Below are 22,785 nucleotides of genomic sequence, written 5' to 3' on the forward strand. Positions count from 1 at the left end.
TGACTGCCAGAATCAGCTCCCTTAAAGCAGTGATCTTTGCCTGAGGTAGAAATACTTTCTCCTGGCTTGTATCTATGATCAGACCTAAATACTCCAGTCTTTTTACTGGTTTTAGGAAAGATTTTTCTAGGTTGAGGATCCAACCTAGGTGTTCCAGATACTTGACTGTGGATCTCAAGTTCCCGTTCAAGGAGGCTACCGACCTTTCTATCAATAGCAGGTCGTCTAGGTATGCTATGGCAGCTATACCCTGAGAACTTAGTCTGGCCAGAGGAGGGGCCAAGACCTTTGTGAACACCCGAGGTGCAGTGGCTATCCCAAAAGGCAGAGCCACAAACTGGAAATGGCGCCCTCCTACCTCGAAGCGCAGAAACTTCTGATGAGCAGGAAAAATGGGCACATGCAGATAGACATCAGAGATGCATATCGATGCCAGAAATTCTCCTCCCTCCAGGGTAGAGACTACTGTCCGGACTGATTCCATGCGGAAGGACTGAATCCTTAGGAATCGGTTCAGATCCCTTAAATCCAGAATGGGTCTGACATCCTATTTGGTTTTTGGACCGTAAAAAGGTTGGAATAGAAGCCCAATCCTTGGTCCTTTGCGGGAACCATCATAATGACCTCCTGCGACAAAAGTCGCTCTAACGCTAGAAGGAGCGACTGCTTCTTCTCTGGGTCTCTGGGGACACTTGATCTGAATAACCGAGAGGGAAATTCCTGAAAATCCAGCTTGTACCCTAAGGTTACCGTGGAGATTACCCATCTGTCCTGGAAATCCTCCTGCCAGAGCTCTGAAAACTGTTGCAGTCTCCCCCCCCACTCGAGTGAGCGGGGGCGCCCCCTCATGCCGAGGTCTTATGCCGCGCGTACACACGAGCGGACTTTCCGGCATACTTGGTCCGGCGGACCAGAGTCTGCCGGACAATCCGACCGTGTGTAGGCTCCGGCGGACTTTTCCGGCTGACTTTTTCCCAAAAGCCCGCCGGACCTAGATTTGAAACATGTTTTAAATCTTTCCGCCGGACTCAGGGGGGGAGACACATTCAGACATGAGAAATCCCCCCATCCATCCTACCGTGAGCCGGCCGGAGACGCTGTGAAACTTGTGCAGCATGAACACTGAGACAGACAATCCAGCATGACAAGGTTTGTGCTCTTGGCAGCCCCCGGTGGTCACAATAGGCATAGCATGCATTTACCTTAGAGCCCTTGCACACTGGGGCGGGGGGCGGCGTCGGCGGTAAAACGCCGCTATTATTAGCGGCGTTATACCGTCGGTATGCGGCCGCTAGCGGGGCGGTTTTACCCCCCGCTAGCGACCGAGAAAGGGTTAAATACCACCGCAAAGCGCCTCTGCAGAGGCGCTTTGCCGGCGGTATAGCCGCGCCGTCCCATTGATTTCAATGGGCAGGAGCGGTATACACACCGCTCCTTCACCGCTCCGAAGATGCTGCTAGCAGGACTTTTTTTACCGTCCTGCCAGCGCATCGCTCCAGTGTGCAAGCCCTCGGGGCTTTCACGCTGGAATGAAAGCAGCGGCACTTTCGGGGCGGTTTGCAGGCGCTATTATTAGCGCAATAGCGCCTACAAACCGCCCCAGTGTGCAAGGGCTCTTAAAGGAGAAACCTACTAGAATTAGAAAATTCTGTGGAATCTCCTCTTACCTTATCCAGCCACAGGGTTCAGTTTACACAGACCCAATCTTCACCTCTCACAGTGGGCTCCGTTTGAAAAAAACGTCAGACTGGGGCCCCCTACGAATAGGGGGATCCTGCAGTTCTGGGCCCGTAAAGCACCCGGCTAGAAAACCATTTTCTAATATGCGGGGTCCAGCTCTCTAAAAAGAGAAGCATTACAGGGAAAACCTTGTTTCTTCGGACAGGAGGCCCGGGTACCATCCAATTTGGCCTAGAAAGGACACTTTGAATGGATCCGGTCTGCCTGGCTTGCCCCAGTATAGGATATAGGATATTCCCTTTGGAGCTCAGCACAGGACATCTTTACACGTCCATCACCTAAGACACTGGCGTAAAAACTGAGGTATCCCTGCAAGGAAAGGGATTATATAGGGGGTTGAACTTCCTGATAGGGTGTGCTAGTGTCCAATCACCAGTGATACCCTATATAACCCATCAGTAATTACTGTGGCTCTGTGTCCCATGATGTTCGAGAAAGAAATAAAACATGTTGTTTCAAATCTTTCCGACGGACTCGAGTCTGGTCGAAAAATCCGCTCGTCTGTACGCTAGTCCGACAGACTAAAACCGATGCTAGGGCAGTCATTGGCTACTGGCTATCAACTTCCTTATTTTAGTCTGGTCGTACATCATCATGTACGAATCCGTTGGACTTTGGTGTGATCGTGTGTAGGGATGTCCGCCGAAAGTCCATCGGACCAGTCCAGTCGAAAAGTCTGCTCGTGTGTACGCGGCATTAGTTTATAAAAAAAAAAAAAAATATATCCCAAGCTTTGAACATCTTACAGAGCACTGTTCAATCTATCATCCGAAAATGGAAAGAGTATGGCACAACTGCAAACCTACCAAGACATGGCCATCCAACTAAACTGACAGGCCAGGCAAGGAGAATATTAATCAGAGAAGCAGCCAAGAGGCCCATGGTAACTCTGGAGGAGCTGCAGAGATCCACAGCTCAGGTGGGAGAATCTGTCCACAGGACAACCATTAGTCGTGCACTCCACAAAACTGGCCTTTATGGAAGAGTGGTAAGAAGAAAGCCATTGTTGAAAGAAAGCCATAAGAAGACCTGTTTGCGAGAAACCATGTGGGGGACAAACATGTGGAAGAAGGTGCTCTGGTCAGATGAGACCAAAACTGAACTTTGTCCTAAAAGCAAAATGCTATGTGTGGCGGAAAACTAAACACTGCACATCACTCTGAATACACCATCCCCACCGTGGATACATGATGTTGTGGGGATGCATTTCTTCAGCAGGAACAGGGAAGCTGGTCAGAGTTCATGGGAAGATGAATGGAGCCAGGGACGGAGGTTCACCTTCCTGCAGGACAACAACCCTAACATACAAATTTACAGCCAGAGCTACAATAGAATGTTTTAGATCAAAACATATTCATGTGTTAGAATGGCCCAGTCAAAGTCCAGACCTAAATCTAATTGAGAATCTGCGGCAAGACTTGAAAATTGCTGTTCACAGACGCTCTCCATCCAATCTGACAGAGCTTGAGCTATTTTGCAAAGAAGAATGGGCAAAAATGTCACTCTAGATGTGCAAAGCTGGTAGAGACATCCCCAAAAAGAATTGCAGCTGTAATTGCAGCGAAAGCTGGTTCTACAAAGTAATGACTCGGGGCTGAATACAAATGCACGCCACACTTTTCACATATTTGTAAAAGATTTTGAAAAAAAAAAATGTATCTTCTACGCCACAATTATGTACCACTTTGTGTTGGTCTATCGCATAAAATACATTTAGGTTTTCGGTTGTAACATGACAAAGTATGGAAAATTCCTTCCTGATCCCCCAAGAGGCAAATCGCATATTCCCTGGGTCAACTGTACCTAGAAGTATTAGTATCAAGTTAATATAGGAAAGAATCCATCCATACCTTTCTTAAAACAATCTACTGAGCTGGCCAGAACCACCTCTGGAGGGAGTCTATTCCACATCTCTTCTTGTGAAGAAACGTTTCCATATTCCATATTTTGAGATTAAATCTTTGTTACATGTTGATCATATCCCCCTTAACCACTTGCCGACCGCCTAACTGTAAAATGTCATGATTTTTTCTTTAAATACCAGGGTTATGGCTACAGCTATATGCCATAACCCCAGTATCTTTTTTTTTTTTTTTTTTTTTAAGTTAGGCGGCCGGCTTTCTGATTAAAGTAATCCCAGTGGGGGATTCGCCGCAAGATCACTTTTATAAGCGGCGGGAGAGGTGCCCCCCTCCCTCACGTTACTGTTCGCTAAGCCCGGGAACCATCCGGCGTCGGCTGTATTTTTTGCATAGAGATGAGTGATGGCTAAATGGCCATCTCTCATGTCACTTCTGGTTCTCGAGCCAGGATTTTCTTAACACAAAAGATAAGAAAAAAAATATATATTTTTGTGCTTTTAACCAACCTCCTACCCGGCCACTGCACATTTACGGCCGGGTGGGCGCTTCTGAGCGGACGTTCAGGAACGTCCCTCAGAAGGAGGGGGGTCGTGCGCGTGCAGCCGCGAGATCCGAATGCGCTTGTGTCACCCGGACACGGCGCATCTCCGATCGGCAGGGGGGGCTTTGTGACTGGCCCTCCTCATCACATGACGGCTGTTTACAATCACAGCTGTCATCTGATGTAAATAGTGAGCCGGTTGCTAGGCGATCGGCTCTCCTCACACGGAAGTTGTCAGTGAGGAGAGCGGATCGCTGAAGCCAGCTGGTGATCAGTGAGTATGAGCTGTTTTTTTTTACAGCTTTTTACACTGTGAGCTAACTATGTTTATTATGGCTGCTGAGCCATGTAAGCGTGGTCAGTTTACGTGCCTCCATCATAACAGCTCTCCCCTGTGTGTCTCTCCATCTCCCCCCTCCCTCTCAGTTCCGTAGTCAGCAGTAAGAACACAATCCCCTCCCCGTGTAAAGAATTGGAAAAAGAAAGCACACGCAGTGTGATATATTTCAAGCATCGTTTTTAATTTTGACGATGACTTACAGCTATTGAAAACCCAAAATTCTGTATCTCAGAAAATTATTAGGGCTGTGCTGCCCTTGGACCCAGAAAACAGGGTCCCTTTGTGACTACCCACCCAGGTTTATTCTCGAGAGCAAGGCGTGGACCGCACGCCAGCTTGACAGATTCAATCCGCACATGCTGTAGACACCTAGTGCCAGGAAAGGCACAGATACATGTAAATGCAACTTTTATCTATCTACTTTTAAACATTTAATAAAAATATACTACACTCCTTCGTGTCTCTGGTGGATTCCATCCCTACATCTCCAGCCTTATCCTGAGGGAGTATCAGAGTGGAGGGGTGCAAACCCAGGAACCAATCAGGTTTTCTAAAAGCGTATTTTGACCTTCTGTAAAAAGAGGTCAAATACCTCTGGTGAATTGCCATCTACCTACCATATGAGCACTCGTGGTGAAGCTTTTTGAAGAAGACACGTGTCCAGAAGCTTTTTTTAGTGTTGTGCATTGTCACATTGGACTTATTTTTTATTATTATATAATTCAATTTCTTATAAACCTTGTGTAAAATTGTCATCATTTTCACTATTGCACAAAAGATATGCATTTATTTTTTGACATACAATGTGTAATATTTATCACTTGTTCATCATTTGCATCGTTGCACAAGAGTAACGCATGTTCGAATAGTATTCTACATTGCGAGCGCCAACACCTTTACCCATTGTTTTTATTTCAGAAGTGATTTTTTCCCATTTTCTTAAAAAGGGCAGTCACACATTTTTCTCATTTCACCTTCAGGGTGCCATCACTAGTTACTATATACACACTACATTGTCAAAAATATTAGGACGCCTGCCTTTTCATGCACATGAAGTTTAATGGCATCCCAGTCTTAGTCCGTAGGGTTGAGTTGGCCCACCCTTTGCAGCTATAGCAGCTTCAACTCTTCTGGGAAGGCTGTCCACAAGGGGGGGGGGGTGGAATTATGGCGTGGGGTTGTTTTTCAGGGGTTCGGCTTGGCCCCTTAGTTCCAGTGAAGGGAACTCTTAAGGAGTTAGCATACCAAGACATTTTGGACAATTTCATGCTCCCAGCTTGGTGGGAACAGTTTGGGGATGGCCCCTTCCTGTTCCAACATGACTGCGCACCAGTGCACAAACAAGATCCATAAGAAAAAGGATGAGAAAATTTGGGGTGGAGGAACTTGACTGGCCAGCACAGAATCCTAAACTCAGATAGAACACCTTTGGGATGAATTAGAGCGGAGACTGACCCCCCCAGGCCTTCTCCCCCAACATCAGTGCCTGTCCTTATAAATGTGCATCTGGAAGAATGATCAAACATTCCCATAGACACACTCCTTGTGGACAGCCTTCCCAGAAGTGTTGAAGCTGTTATAGCTGCAAAGGGTGGACCAACTCAATATTGAACCATACAGACTAAGATTGGGATGCCATTAAAGTTCATGTAAAGGCAGGAGTCACAATACTTTTGACAATATAGTGTGAGTGTGTGTGTACACACAGTATATATGTTTTTGGTTGGCTTTAACAGGTAATTATAAAAATATGCCAAAATGCATATATCAAATTTTATAGAAAAAAAAAAAAAAATTCTGTTCAAACGAATAATCTGGAGACAGGGTCTCTTTAAAATGTAAGAGGTTTTAAATAACGCCTTTGCCTAGTTCCTTTAGCGTAAATAAGTTGTCATTCACAGATCTCAGACAGATTCTCCTCTAAAGCTGGCTGGCAGACTCTTCTGGGAGCTACTGCACCATTTACATCCTCTGGTCTGGGATTTATGCCATTATGCCCCACACATGCAGCGTTCATTTCCATAGGAAATGAATAAAATCAAGAGTTCTCCATTTCCTGGGAACAGCCCCATTATTTTTCATAGTGCATGGGGCACAGTGAAAGAAATTCAGGAGCACAAAAGGTAAACAGAGCAGCAGCTCCCAGGTCCAGGTAATCACTCATCTGAGATCTATAAATTGGCACTTTTTGGGGTCTTTGTTTGAACCAGGATATTAAGCACTTCAATACTTGGCATTTTTATCCCCTTCCTGCCCAGGACGATTTTCAGCTTTCAGAGCTGTTGCACTTTGAATGACAATTGCCCGGTCATGCAACACTGTACCCATATGGAACTTTTATCATTTTTTGATACAGATGGAGCTTTTTTAGTGCTATTAAAATCACTGGGGTTTTCAAGTAATTCTTATTCTTTCACTGTGCCCCATGCACTATGAAAAATAATGGGGCTGTTCCCAGGAAATGGAGAACTCTTGATTTTATTCATTTCCTATGGAAATGAACGCTGCATGTGTGGGGCATAATGGCATAAATCCCAGACCAGAGGATGTAAATGGTGCAGTAGCTCCCAGAAGAGTCTGCCAGATGTGTACTGATAAGCTGCTCTGACAATCAATGCCCTGATTACCAGTGTGTTGACAGCCTTGCCAGTTATTGGCACTCCTTCCCTCACACAGACAGTGCGCAAGGAAAAGGACTGCCAGGTTTGTTTACATTGATTACACGTGATAAAGGGCTGCTGTGATTGGCCCTTTACCTTGCATCTGTGATCAGCCATGTCCTTTGGCTACAGTAGTCACAGGGCAAGCCCAGGTGGTGGGGTTCTGGCAGGATGTCTATTGACACCCTATAGCACAGAAAAGAAAAGGAAAAAAAGAAAAGAAAATAAAGAAATTCTGATTACTTACATCCTTTGTGTGATATTCCTGACTTATAATCTGCTGCAAGTCTTGGATATCACTGGAAAGCGCTTTGAATTCTGCTTGTTGTTCAGGTGGGATAGTCCTAAAACAATATGTATTAATCATTAAGACTTCCAGTCAGAACAGACGCAATATATTACTCCTGTATGGATCTTGACTGCACGACAACCAAATGCCAGAGCTTATTTTTAAAGAGCAGGAAAAAAAAAAAAAGATAACATCTGACTTCCTCACTGGCTTTTTACCACCAGTCATACAAGTCTCTGAATAAGGCTAGGGAAGAATGTAGTGCAGTTGAGGAAGATTCTTCTGCTCTTTCCATACCATTTTTTCAATCAAGAATGTTAAACCCTCAAACCTAGTAGAACACCTTCTCATCTCTGCCTTTTGACATCCCTTTCAATGATAGTCTTACTGGAAGCACACGTCTTCAGCACTATGGGGCAGGGAGACACAAGCCATTCATCCACAAGGTGGTGATGTGCCTGAGAGGAGGTGGCGATATGCTTGATGTACAAGATTGTTTCACAATGATTAGTGGACATTCAGTCTCCCTGCAAGAGTCAATCTGGGGCACCTTATTTACACCGTTACCCTTTCTTTTTGCTCATTAGATTAAAAGTCTCATCCTAACATTCAAATTATAACAGAAATGGTATTCAGCAAAACTTACGTAAGTTTCTCTTTTTTAGCTTCCAACTCCCGAAGGACCTTTTGCTGCTGGTTCATGATATCCAAGGCAGATTTCTGCAAGCAATAAATTAAACATTCCAGCATGAATGAAAGCTGTAGCAATAGGACTTGCCCAAAAAAAAAAAAAAAAAAAAAAAAAAACCCCTGCAGTGAAAACACGAAGAATTAGTTTCTTCTTACATATCTCAAACAGAATTCATTGTAGGTGTCCATTCGGGTATTCCTGAAGTGGAGGAAGTTGACAATCCCACTAAGCAAGGTGATAATATGTTTCCCTTCTAAAGGTGGAGAAAAAAAAAAAAAGGAAGGTCACAGAAACACACGATTTAGATTTGGTCAGAATGTTTACTACCACAATATACTTACTGGGATTCAGAACATCAGATGGTAGAAACTCATATACTCGACATATCGGCAGCAGACGTGCCCTTAATGAAAAGAGAAGAATTTCTTTAAAGCAGAACTCCAGGCAAAAATGAGCCTAAAGAAGAATCCTAGCACCCCCCCCCCCCAAAAAAAAGGTGCATTGTGCATGTAAATGAATCACAACCCCACTTTGTGTGCAACTTCCCTCCTTTAGCTGTATAAAACAGGTTTCTGTGAGGTCACTCCTGGCTGAGTTTCAAAGTTCTGACTTCCTGTTTCTTTCCTTTTCCAGTCTGAATACTACATCACCCATGATCCTTTGAGCCTCTAGTTTCAGGGCAGGGTATGGGAGTCACTTGTACCAGTGGGAGTGGATGTGGGTGGGTCCTAGGGTTACTGTGGGTGTTTCTTGGCCTTCGTGTAGGTGGTGAAAAGTGTCATACATCCTCCTGTGTCATTTCAGTCTTGCAGCATGCCAAACAACAATGGCTTAGTGCAAGACTACAGAGGAAGGCTATGGGAGGTTCACAGAGAGCAGGGCTCTGGGAGGGTGGGATCTGAGCAGTGGGACTCTCCCTGTTCACACTGGTCGGTATATTTAACTGGGCAAGATTGAATTGTAATTGTGATCCATGTAATCCTGCCCAGCAGCAGCACAGCTAGCTTTCAGAACAGGCTGTGTAAGAAGGAGTTTCCTTCTTAAATAAAGCTGTGATCTGTGGGGCAGGACTTGGAAGGTTTGAACTCTTCTTGTAGGTGTGGCTGGGTGGGACTGAATGCAGATTGGGATGTATGGAAGTGTCACAGGATACAAAGCCACAACTAAACCCAAAATATCAGGGGATCTGCAGACAACAGAGCAACATGGTACAGAGGTATGATCATTCAGAAAGTTTGAAATTCAGCATTAAATTTAATGGCCCCAACAGATGTTCTAATCCTTCCTCACAAAAAACAAAATAAAACGGAAGTTTGACATACAGACATACAGGCCTCATGCACACTTGAGCTCAAAAACGCCTGTTTTAAAAGCGTGATCGTTTTTTTTTTCCTACCTCTAAATGTCCCCACAGGTTAGCCTATGTATCCATGCACGCATAGGTGTTTACTAGAGTTTAGAGTCAGAAACCCCCCCCCCAAAAAAAAACAAAACAAAACAAAAAACCACACACAGACCCCCTAAACTCACCTGAGTGCTCGGTGCACTTACGGCTTGAGCATTTTTTTCAGTCCAATGGCCAATGCAACAAAACGCCCAAGCGATTGATGTGCCTAAACGAGTTTGTAAAAACGCTGCTTAGGCATGTTTTTGAGACTGCTTTTTTCCCTGCCAGGAGAGGAGCCCAAAAAAGCCCCAATGTGCATGAGGACTTAAAAGTATTAACAAAGAATAGAATAGTGCAGGGAAGGGTTAGACCCTCTATTGCACTTTTATCAATGTCTGCATCTCTGCCAAGGACATTCAACCTCTCTACCCGCATTCCCATCACCACAGAAGAAAGCGACAGGAAATGCAAAGTTAAAGTAGAACTGAACACAAACTAAACTTTTTTTTTTTGTTTGTTTTGGATAGAGTTCAGAGGGATTAGAGCTCCTGTCAGTTTTTATTACTGTCCGTGCCCCTGTTATAAAGATTCACCCTCTATTTGTCTCATTTACCATTATCACTGAAAATAAAAGAACATCCAACATTTTGGTTTACCCCCGAAAAAGGGGAAATCGTTCTAATAGGGACACTAGTTCTGCTGACCTGGGGGGGCCCCCCCAAGAAATTCCCTTAATTTGCAGTGATTTCTTCTCACTTCCTGTTTGGCTATGGGACAGGTAGTGAAGGGAAATCTCCATAAATTGGACACAGAAAACGAAAAAAAAAAAAAAAAAAAAAAGTCTGACCAGAGGTTATAACCCTCCCTTACGCTATCCAAAATGAAAAACAGGAGGCAATGGGACACTTTCCAGTGGAAACACCTATTTGGGAAATCACTGTCCAAGAGGTTTTCTATTCCTCTCCTGTGGCTCACTGTTGGCCCATCACAGTGACAGACGGCCTCCATGCCACTAATCAAGCATTTCTGTGGTCTGGGTTATAAAACAACATTGCTGAAAACAGATCTAGATCTATATCCATCTATATTTATTATTTATTTTTTTTTGCATTAATTTGACCACAAAAGTGCAAAGCTACCATCATGGAAAATGTAACAAGCAAAAATACATACATGTAAGATACAATATAGCCCAGTGGTGCAAAGCCTTCAACAAGATGAGGGTATGGAATTTCCAAATCCACAGGTACCTGAAAACATATGTAGTCATCAGCTAGGAAACAATTTGCAACTACTAGTAAATATGGTTATGTATACTGAACAGTGTGCCATAGAGAATATGTGCCCAATTTAAAAAAAAATATTTTTGTACTCACCATAAAAGCCCTTTCTTTGAGTCCATTGAGGAACACAGGAAGCCTTAAAGTGTTACTAAACCCACAACAGTAAAATCAGTCTGTATATGCAGTAAAGCGTGCTTGTTATACTCACTGTGGAACCTAAGGGGTTAATCCTCCACATTGTGTAAAAAAGGCTATTTGATCCCATCTTCTCTAAATCTCCCCTTCTTTTACTGTCCCAATCCATCTCCCGAAAGTACAGAGCCTTGGGGGCACTCTGCACATGCTCAGTTTGGTGTGTACTGCTAGAGTTTTTTTTGGGGAAGGGTGCAGTGATTGGCACAAGGCCAATCAGCACTGTCCAGACAGAGGGTCAGGAGTCATGCAGCCTTATAAGACAGTCAGAGGAGAATAAAAACTTCTACAAGCTTTAACCAGTGCTCGGCCAGACAACGATAGACTGCTATACACTGCTGATGAGAAAAAGCATTTAGCAGTTTATATTTACTAAAATAATTGCAGTTCCATATTCTGTGTACTGTGGGAGACCAGATATAGTGAATGAATGCAGGGTCCTGGGTGTAGTATCACTTTAAAGAAAAAAAAAAAAAAAAAAAAAGGGGAGGAGAAGTTGGGACTTTGCATGAAGCATGCGCATTTGGAAGCAAAAATGAGCTAACGAGTCTGATAATGTTAAAATTTATTAAATGGTAAAATGCATCAAAAGCAGTGATTCATATTGTATCATCCATCATGGCATACATTAACATATTACACATAGAAGGTAATGTTCAAGTAAATTGGGTAAAACAATATATACAGAATATATTACAGAACTGCATGATTGTTGGGTTTATGGCATCTGAAGCTCGACGCGTTTCGTAGCCATCTTGCCACTCACCAGGAGCTGAAATAAATTGGATGTCTATAAAACGAAAGTATTATACCAAACAGTAAGTCAGGCTTGTATATAAAGAGTAAAGGTAAAAAAAGGAATATGCTTGAATCAACCACCCATACTTACAGGTAAAGTGATGGGAAGGGCGTGACAGTGGTTGCGTAGGCAGCCGGGGACTGGATCTGGCACGGGAGCTGAGGCGGCACAACATGTGGCAAAGCAGGAACCATGAATGTGAACTAAGTGAATGATCCTCACCATAAGGTCGATGGTAACACGTGTACAGAGACTCTTGTACCATCTGGGGTTAGGCGTGAAAAACAAAAACCAAAACAAAAGCAAGAAAAAAAAAAAAAAAAAAAAAGGAAGTGTTGATGTTAAGGGGGTGATAAGCACTGAGAACAGTGAAGGAATAGATGGTCAGTGAGAAGTGAAAAAAAAATAAATAAAAAATGTGTAGTAGCAATGCGGCAGGAATCTGATAGTGAGACTGTGTTGGAAGCAATGAGGATGCTCAAACGTAGTGAACACGAACATTAAAAAGTTAAAAAAAAAAAAAAAAAAAAAGAAGAAAAAGAAAAAAGAAAAAAGGATATGGAAAAGGAATGAGTGACAGTGAAAATGTGTTAGAAGCAAAGAAAATGCTCCAACGTAGTGAACACTATCGTTTAGCGATAAGACGACTCAAATGTGTGATTGTGCAGTTGTGTTACAAACAATAAAGATGCTCCAACATAGTAAACACTATCATTGAGCGTAAGAAATAGTTTTTAATAGGGTTGGAGGCAATTGTGACATAACTGTCCTAGGCCTCATATAAAGTCCAACCCTTTTTCCTTGTTCATACAATCAGAAATGGAAGCATGCGGTTTTGCTATAGCATTTAGCTGACACAGATAATTATAGGTCAAGCTTTGTTACTTTCCTCTGGTCCCTGCAATACTGCGGGATAAGATTCAGGGTAGGCTGCTAGAGCATTTCTGACACAATACCCCAGTGTCAGAATTAGTTTCTTTTCCTACCATACTGTAGGTTAAGATTGGGAAATGTCCTTTGTCCTGATATTGTCTATGCAACATTTGAATTATTTTTACATTCCCATTGTTTTCCATGGGTTCGGTGCGATGTGGGGGGCATGAACTTTGTGGGTTCGGTGGTGCTAGTTGGGGCTTTGTCTGGCTTAGGGAGCTGCGATGCACATCGGGGGTCCTCCCCCTTTCGGGTGATCGGGCGGTCGCCCCGCATCGACGCCGCGCATCCGTCGCTACACGTCTGACGTCGACTACTGTCATTACGTGGGTGCCGTGAATCCATCGGGGGCGCTTGACATGAGGGAGAGTAGTTTGGCGCCACTCGCCAACCACCCGTCGCCTCCTTCTACAGAGTCGCCAGCGTGACGTTGGCAGCCACATGCGGCTCCAGCGAGGCAAACATTTTTCCGCAGCACAGATATCAACACACGTACACAGGGGTTGCTGAATTGGGAAATACCATGCACCAAGTGGAGTGAACTCTATTCAATACATCCAGGTAACATATTCAGCACATATCATTTTTTTCTCCTTTTTTTCCCTTTTCACATTCTTTTGGCTCACAGCTGTCTTACTTTCAGTGATAGTGTTTACTATGTTGGAGCATCTTTATGGTTTGTAACACAACTCCACTATCACACATTCGAGTCTTATCTCTAAACGATAGCGTTCACTATGTTGGAGCATTTTCTTTGCTTCCAACACGTTTTCACTGTCACACATTCCTTTTCCTCTTTTCTCCTCTCTTTTTCTCTTTAACTTTTTAATGTTGGTGTTGACTACATTGGAGCATCCTCATTGCTTCCAACACAGTCTCACTATCACAGATTCCCGTCACATTGCTACTACACATTTTTTTTCACTTCTCACTGACCATCTATTCCTTCACTGTTCTAATTCAGTGCTCATCACCCCCTTGACATCAACCCTTTTTTTGTTTTTTTTAATTTTGTTTTTTGTTTCTTACGCCTAGCCCCAGATGGTACAAGAGTGTCTGTACACGTGTTACCATCGACCGCATGGTAAGGATCATTCACCTAGTTCACATTCCTGCTTCCCTGCATGTTGTGCCGCCTCAGCTCCCGTGCCAGAGCCAGTCCCTGGCTGCCTACGCAACCACTGTCACGCCCTTCCCATCACTTTACCGGTAAGTATGGGTGGTTGATTCAAGCATATTCCTTTTACCTTTACATACAAGCCTGACTCACGTGTTACCATCGACCTTATGGTGAGGATCATTCACTTAGTTCACATTCATGGTTCCTGCTTTGCCGCATGTTGTGCCGCCTCAGCTCCCGTGCCAGATCCAGTCCCCGGCTGCCTACCAACCACTGTCACGCCCTTCCCATCACTTTACCTGTAAGTATGGGTGGTTGATTCAAGCATATTCCTTTTTTACCTTTACCAGATCCAGTCTCCGGCTGCCTACACAACCACTGTCACGCACTTCCCATCACTTTACCGGTAAGTATGGGTGGTTGATTCAAGCATATTCCTTTTACCTTTACTCTTTATATATACAAGCCTGACTTACTGTTTGGTATAATACTTTCATTTTATAGACATCCAATTTATATCAGCTCCTGATGAGTGGCAAGATAGCCATGAAACACGTCAAGCTTCAGATGCCATAAACCCAACAATCATGCAGTTCTGTAATATATTCTGTATATATTGTTTTACCCAATTTACTTGAACATTACCTTCTATGTGTAATATGTTAATGTATGTCATGATGGATGATACAATATGAATCACTGCTTTTGATGTATTTTACCATGTAATATTCAATAAATTTATTATCGGACTCATTAGCTCATTTTTACTTCCAAATCCACATGCTTCATGCAAAGTCCCAACTTCTCCTCTTTTTTTTTTCATTTTTGATAGGGATGAGGCAATTGTGGTGTAACTGTCCTAGGCCTCATATAAAGTCCCAACCCTTTATCTTTGCTCATAGTATCACTTTAAATGCCCAGGTTATTCTGCCATCTACAGGAGGATTGGGCACTGGCAAACAAAAGCAATGTAGGCCAGCACAGGATAACCCCGACTGCTATCAGCATGCCTCAGTCTTGTAGCAAAGCAGTATCAAGACCATGATCCTAAAACACAGATGGGTAGCACCTGTGTCCTTCAATGGACTCTAAGAAAAAGGATATGGCGAGTACAAAAGTTCTATTTTTCTCTCATCCATTGAAGGAAGTTCAAAAGCAGTCCAGCTGATATTAGGTGCGAGAGGGGGAGGAGCAGGTAGGGAGACAGACACCACAACAGAGTACTGGGGGACTGCCTGCAGCACAAAGAACTGCCTGGCTACCAGAAGGACCTTATGATTGAAGAGGCAGAAATTCTCACCTGGTAAAAACTTACAGAATGTATTACCTGATGACTGGGTAGAGGCCCTACAAATTCAGATAAAGTAGCCCAATTTAAAAAAAAAAAATCTTAAGATGCTCTCACAGATCTAGTAGAGTGAGCCTTAACAGAAAATGGGGAACCTGTCTAAGCCACCTAGAAATGGTGGAACACGAAGCCAGGGTGCTCTTCTGGCGCCCATCCTAGACAGAAGGGGAATCAGTCTTTCTAAATGAATCAGTGGCTAAGATACTGACACAGCTGAACTACATCCAGACAGTGGCGAGAAATGTCCTTTTGATTACCTGGAGGCCAGTCAAGTGGACAGAAACTACCTTAGGCAAGATGGAAGTCTTGAACCCTAACTGGAGAATTTCCAGAAATTTCGAAGACATGTTAAGAACATTTCAACTATACATGAGAACAGGTAACCCCCCCCAATAATAATTTGGAAGCTTCCTGCCAATACGCATTCTGTATTGCTCTTGCAAGAGCTTGATCAATGTTATTTTCAGGTGTCATTTTATCTATAAAATTAGGGGTTGTGTATTTTTGGGAGGCCATGGTTTGTAAACACTTCCTTACTTGAAGAGCCTGCTGGTGAAGAAACACTTTGTGATGATCCAGAAGCAGCAGAAATTTTTGGAATGAGAACTCTGGAGGGAAAAGCTACTGGCACTTTCATTCTGGTCCTCATCACTTCATAAAGTATTTTTTAATGTTTTTAGGGCACCTCTGGCATGCAAGGATGTGTTCTGTCATCCTTGTAGCATTTGGAAAATAATATTTCTTCGAACAATATTTGCAAATGCCTTGATACTAAAACAGATAGCTTGGTTCACATGTGTGCAGGCCTGTTTGCAGTGCAATTTCATTCAGCGGTTCAGGTGTAAATCCAGTGCGAATAGTAGTGAGAGATTAGACAGGACTCCTTTTTTCACGTCAAACCGCAGCTGGCCAACACATAAGTGAACAAGCTGTAAAGATTCACTGAAAACGCACATGAAAATTGATGTGAAACTGATGTCTCTGCAAGTGACATCTGTGCAGTTAGCCCAAAAAAAAAAAAACCCACACACACACACATTTAAAAAGGGATTTTTCCATCATACTTACCTGTAAAATCCTTTTCTTGGAGTACATCACGGGACACAGAGCAACCATAATAATGACTATATGGGTTATATGCCACCTATAGGTGGATGGACACTGGCAGATAGTCAAACAGGAAGTCCACCCCTATATAACCCCTCCTACACAGGAAGGACCTCAGTTTTGTAACACAGCAATAAATATCCCAAAAAAGATGGGAGGGACCTCTGCATCCCGTGATGTACTCCAAGAAAAGGATTTTACGGGTAAGTATAATGGAAAAATCCTATTTTCTTTATTGTACATCACAGGACACAGAGCAACCATAATAATGACTATATGGGATGTCCTCAAGGGGGAAGGAGACACAATCACAGAAACTGCCACCTGAGAAGGACTCCTTCTGCCGCCCAAAACATACTGTGGCCAAAGCAGTATCCTCCATGGCTTTGAAGTCTATCTGGTAAAATTATGTGAAAGTATGAACCAACGAACCATGTAATGGCCTTAAATCCTGAGCCACTGACACCTGATGGCGGATGGCTCAAGACGCCCCCACACACCTGGTAGCGAGCGCTTTTACCAAAAAAAAAAAAAAAAAAAAAAAAAAAAGGGGTGGGGGACCTTGCCCCTTTCAAGCCATAGGCTCAAGTGATTAACTGGAAAATCCAATGAAAACAGCTAACTTGGATGCCTACTGCCCATCCTGGCAGCACAAACCAGGATTCCTGACCTGTACTGACAAATCAAGTAATTCTGACCACCAGAACTACCTCCAGAGTATGCAGTGATCTAACTCCTGCCAACTGAGGATCAGAAATAAGGCAAGACATTGTCTTTAAGTGAAAACTAGACACCAATCTGGATGAGGACGCAACATCACCTTATGATCTGAGACCAAGAACGGCTCCTTGCATGAAAGAGCCAGAAACTCTGACGCTCCACTTAGTGAAGTGATAGCCAAAGTAGCCACTACAAGATAAAGGACCAACAGAATCCCCCGATTGGTACCAAAACTGGCCTCTGCAAGGACAGTCAAGATCAAATTCAAGTCCCCAAGGACACAAGAATGGCCTGACAGGCAGGACTGTATGTTACACACTGTAGGAAGAAGTATGAATCATGGAGTGAGAAACAACAGACTCTGGAAAAAAAAATTTATAGGGACAAAACCTGACCGTTAACGGTACTTAAGGCCAATCTCCTTTCCCATACTGATTGGAGAAAGAAAAAGAAAATCTCCCACTCACATATTTCTGCGGGTGCCACTTCCTGGCTTCACCCCAGGCAAAAAAATATTTCCAAGTCCTGTAACTGAAGATCCCTGAAGCTGGCTTCCAGGGGTTCATCAGTGCTGCGATACCCAACTCAAGACCACTAGGTCTCGCTGGACTGGGAGTGTCCCAGGAGCGACCCCCGCAAAACTCGCTATGTCAGTGTACCAAGCCCTCCTGGGCTAATTCAGCTAACATTATCAGCATTATCCCCTTCTGGATTCTTTACAAAAGATGTGGCAGAAGTCCAAACAGAGGGAAAGCCTCAAAGGGAGAACTGGTCCCTAAGGTGAACTTAGAATCTAGTAGATTTACCTGCAGAGGTCCCCCTGCGACTATTCTATACCTGGAATATGCACTGACGATAGAGACAGCACTTGTGCTGTCCCAGACAGAATGTGGTTTACCTTCCTGAGCCGCATGACTTCTGGTGCCGTCCTGGTGGTTGATATATATGCCCCTGCAGAAGCTTTTATGGTTTGTACCATAATCCAGAGCAAGGCGTACTGGCCAAAAGCTCCAAGATATTTATGGGCAGTATAATCTCCTGTGGAGACTAGGTCCACTGAACTTTAGCCACCCTCAAACCAGACAGAGAAACCGGCATCAGTGCTTATTATCTTCCAATACCTGAAAGGAAGAATTCCACCTTTCTAGATTCCGAACCATCAACCACCAAACTTTAGCTGTGCAACACCCTGAGAACAGAGCCCTTTGGCAATCCAATGCCTGGATCTTCAAGTTCCCGACAGAGAGAGAATGATCCTTTACCAAGACCTGGAATAGGACTGTACATAAAGAATGTGCTTCAACCTAGATGCAGCTTCCTACTGCAAAATGTATCAAAGGAAAATCTGAACCAACTGCTTCCTGAGCAAAGGTTATTGAGGTATACCGAGATTGACACCCCCTGCATCTTTAGCAAGTCCACCACCGGAGCGAGAAGCTTTATGACCTCAGAAGCTGTGGCCAGCCCGAAGGATGGTCACAAAAAAGAAAACCGAACGACTTTGCACTGCAATTACAGAAATCTTTGATGGGGCTGGAAACAACCCGTCACATGAAGCCGTACGCTTCCTGATAATGGGCCCCGCAAACTACCTCTTGCAGAGAGGTCATCGCTGAACAGACCGAGCCTATCTGAAACAGAAGGGTGCCCAGCGGATTGAGATCTTAAGATAGACCTCATGTCCCTATTCAGTATTGAAGCTACTATTAACTACTAATTAGCTACCTAATGGTTTTACAATAATGAGCCCATAACTTTTGCTCCAAGACCCAAACACAAGGCCAAGACTGACCCGACTAAGGAGTAAACCACCTCAGAGACTGCTCTAAAATCTTATGGTCTGAGATACTCTCTACACAGCAACCTCAGATGCCTCCCTCACTTAGGAGGGAAACCTGGGCAGTCTCCCATTCAAGAACTAACCAGACTTGATCCGAGATCAGGCGCCACAGTGGCTCAGATCACCCTGATGCCATTGGTCCAACAGGAGACATGAACATCGCGAGACCACTGAACCTGAGGGTAGTGTACCTACCTCACCCTTCTAAGTCCTTTAGCTAGTCTAACAGATACATAATAAAGTGACTGTATTAGAAAAACTAATACGCAGTTCCACAAGGATGCAGGCCTAGCAATGTTGGCCTACCGCTTTACAACCCCGTAGGTATGCAGGTACGCAAACATGCAGGTATACAAGTATTCTTGCATCTATGTATGCAGCTCAAGGCAATAAGCACACATGTATGGCAAATTTGCAAAAAGTAAAGCAGCACATATGTATTACAGTTTAATGCAACGGAGCACATATGTATACAGTTTAAACTAAGCATATACGTATGCAGTACAAATGAAAACATGCTAGCATGCGTTATTTATGGAGGCATGCATTTATGAAAGCATGTAGGTATGTGCTTAAAGCGTTGGGCCAGCTGAAAAAAAAAAAAGTTTTAAAAGTCAGCAGCTACAAACACTGTAGCTGCTGACTTTTAATAAGCACACTTACCTGTCCCTGGTGTCCGCGATGTCGGCCGCCTGAGGCCGACTCGTCCCTCGGCTCTCGGGTGCCGGCGCTGCCATTCGAACTAACAGAAACAGGCAGTGGAGCCTTGTGGCTTCACTGCCCGTTTCCTACTGCTCATGCGCGAGTCGCACAGCGCTTTGTGAATGGGGCGCGCTGTGTTGTGGGACACACACAGTTCCCAGAACACAGCACGCCCCATTCCCGTGAGGAGGAGAGGACTGAAGATCACCTCGATGTAGGAAGTGGAAGATTAGCCAGATTAGGCCAATCTGCCTAGCAACAGCCATCTCTGGCAAGTTATTTTTTTTTTCCAGATTTTTAGGAACATTTTGATGTAATTTTTTTTTTTTTTTTTTTTTTTTTAGGGTGGCCCTCCACTTTAAGTAAATATGCGTTTAGGCAAAACACGAAAGCGTGTGTCCATGCAAACATGCACTTACGCAATTAGTGTACATGGAGACCTGAATTTACGTAAGAAAGCATGTGTTTATGCAACATATATTACGCAACACGCATCTATGCAAACAAGTGTCTATGCACAATGTGTTTATGCAACATGCATACACACTTATGCCCACACATCTATAAAAACATATGCTTATAAAAACCTGTGTCTACACAACGTCCACGCAAACGCGCCGTCGCGGCCAGCCTTAGGGGGTTAATGCTGGGCACCACCCGCTTGCCGGCCGTGGGGGCCACGGGGCGGGGCCCTCTGCAAACATGTGCCTATGCAGGCTTGTGTTCTATGCAAGTAAACAAGCATATATACTAAGCTGTACCTGCTCAACTGCACCTGGGCCCATACTAGCTATAGTCAGGAATAGCCAAGTACATAAGCATTCAATGCAGCCTCTATGCTGTTTCAACAGCCTAAGGCCTCTTCCACACCTGTGTGACCAGTCCTGTGACTTGGGACTGCAAGGTCGCCTGACAAGTCGCACTCCATGATTTCCATTGAGTGCCCCTCACATCAGTGCGTCTTCAAGTCGCAGCGACCCAAAAGCAGCCCCTGCACTACTCCAGTCCGAACTTGGCGTGACTTGAGGTCCATAGACCTCAAGATTACACAGGCACTGCTTCACATCGCCGCATAATCGCATCAAAGGTGCGGCCAAAATGTGCGACTTTCAAGTCACACAAGTGTGAAAGAGGACACAAGTGCTTTCTCTTCCAAACATGTGCTTATGCCACATGTATGCATGTATGTATAAATGTATGCATGATTGAATGTAACATCTATGCAAAACGTGTTTAATCAAGCATGCGTTTAGGCAACAAGTTTGCAAGCATGTATACTATGCTGCACCTGCCCAACTGCACTTGGCCCATACTAGTTTAGCACATATGCATGTCATGCAGCCCTTTCCTGCTTCAGCGTAAAAGTAAGCTCCTGCAGACCAAATGCTCATTATTCTGAAGTTTTGCAAGTAAGCACCTATTCAAACTGCACCAGGCCCCATACAATTTTTGTGCCAAATGCACAGTATTCTGGAGACCCAACACTTTAAAGTGCACTGCTAGGGGTATATCGACTTTCAGTTGTACAGGCCCCCCCAAATTAAGCAGTAAGTAAGCAATATATAATCCTGACTTGTCTGGCCATACAGTTCTCACATAGCAAGTACTCACACTTCATTAGTATCCATAGGCTGGTGTTATGTCTCAAGAGGCCCTGCTGAAGCTGTGGACCTCATGGCAACATGGCCGCTCTTCCACTTTTTGCCTATATAAAAATAGGCTATACCGAGCGAGCCTGCATGATTACACAGCACACTGCCCCCAGTGGGCACTGGGAGAACAGACAGTCAGTTCTCTCTATTTTTTTTTAAAAAAAAGAGAAACTGCAAAAAATGCAGATCTACCATTCCTGCTGCAGGACTCTGAACATAACAGGAGTCCAATCTTGACGGCGAACTTTGTCATAAAAGACCTTCGAGGACTGGGTCCCCCTTAATTTGAGGTCCACTCCCCTGGACCTGTATAGCACCCTGCAGGAAAGCACCTTGGTCAGAACAAACACTGCACAGGGCTCAATTACGCAGGGTCCTGCGTCATAAGGCTGCATTACAGGCAAAATCTCAAGGACTCTTCTCTCCTTCCAATGAGGCTCAGGCACCATGCATTTTGGCCGATAGCTTTTTCGAATGGATACAAATGAAGTCCATGATCCTAAATAGAACCGTCCAGACAGCCAAGTATGCTCCAAGAGCACATGTATCACATTAGTGACCATTCCACCTTACAAACACTGGCGAAAAAACTGAGGTCCTTCCTGTGTAGGAGGGGTTATAAAGGGGTGGACTTCCTGTTTGACTATCTGCCAGTGTCCATCCACCTATAGGTGGCATATAACCCATATAGTCATTATTATGGTTGCTCTGTGTACCATGATGTACAATAAAGAAAAAAAAAACTGTCACGTGACACTAAAAATAGGTATAGGCACTCATACTCTGCTAAAAAAAAAAAAAAAAAAAAAAAAAAAAAAAAAAAAAAAACTTAGGCTTAGGCTAACAAGGCTCACTCACTGTACTGCATCTATGGGAGGAGTGGCATGGTCCCCCTAGGCTGCCATCCCCTTATTTGGACTACAGATCTCATGTTATGTGAATTGTTCTGTAGTCTGTAGAGATAAACTGGGTAGGGCCAATAACACTGCTTGAGATTTCAGTGCATCCAAAGTAGTGCATACAGAAAGTTTACAGCTCACAGGATTTCCCAGCAGGATCGACTGATGATTGCAAAAAATATCTAACAGATAACAAAATGCTTTTAATGGAATATTAAGCAAATCAAAAGGGAAAAAAAAAAAAAAAAAAACAAACACACAAGAAAATTTAAATTGTTAGGGTTTACATATAGAGTACTTTAAGAAAAAGATAAAAAGCAACAGACCGAGCCATACCATATAAAAGTGTTCCACTCGAAGGTTGAACACTTGCTGCAGTATTCTCATGTAGATCTTCTGAACCCATTCTAGCTGTAATTAAGAAGCCATCTATTAGATAGGGATTCTTTTAAAACATTTCAAAAAATAAGGGAATAAACTGAAATCTGTATAAAATACTCTTTGTGTAACCCTGTACCTGTAACAGAAGAAAAGATTTCTAACTTCTCTCCAGCTTTCCTTATTTGCACTTATCCCATGTCAGTGACCCAATCTAAAGCAGAACTACACTCACTTCTCCTGATCTAATCTCTGCAAGCTTCCTTGCTGGCGCTGATCATCTCTACCTGTTAGCTCCTTCC

At 43.8% G+C, this 22,785-nt stretch overlaps 1 protein-coding gene across 1 annotated transcript in view; it reads right to left on the reverse strand.

Annotated features, from left to right (window-relative positions):
- The window catches only part of NUF2 (NUF2 component of NDC80 kinetochore complex), a 57,164-nt gene that overhangs the window by 20,540 nt on the left and 13,839 nt on the right, over positions 1-22,785 (reverse strand). Inside the window, exons 3-8 of the mRNA XM_073593279.1 lie at positions 22,442-22,516; positions 10,684-10,760; positions 8,465-8,526; positions 8,279-8,376; positions 8,079-8,152; positions 7,391-7,487 (exon numbers count right to left, since the gene is read on the reverse strand). Coding sequence (XP_073449380.1) covers positions 7,391-7,487; positions 8,079-8,152; positions 8,279-8,376; positions 8,465-8,526; positions 10,684-10,760; positions 22,442-22,516 — 483 coding nt within the window. The remainder of the gene's footprint in view (positions 1-7,390; positions 7,488-8,078; positions 8,153-8,278; positions 8,377-8,464; positions 8,527-10,683; positions 10,761-22,441; positions 22,517-22,785) is intronic.

Source organism: Aquarana catesbeiana, linkage group LG07 (genome assembly GCF_042186555.1).
Source record: "Aquarana catesbeiana isolate 2022-GZ linkage group LG07, ASM4218655v1, whole genome shotgun sequence".
Lineage (NCBI taxonomy): Eukaryota > Metazoa > Chordata > Amphibia > Anura > Ranidae > Aquarana > Aquarana catesbeiana.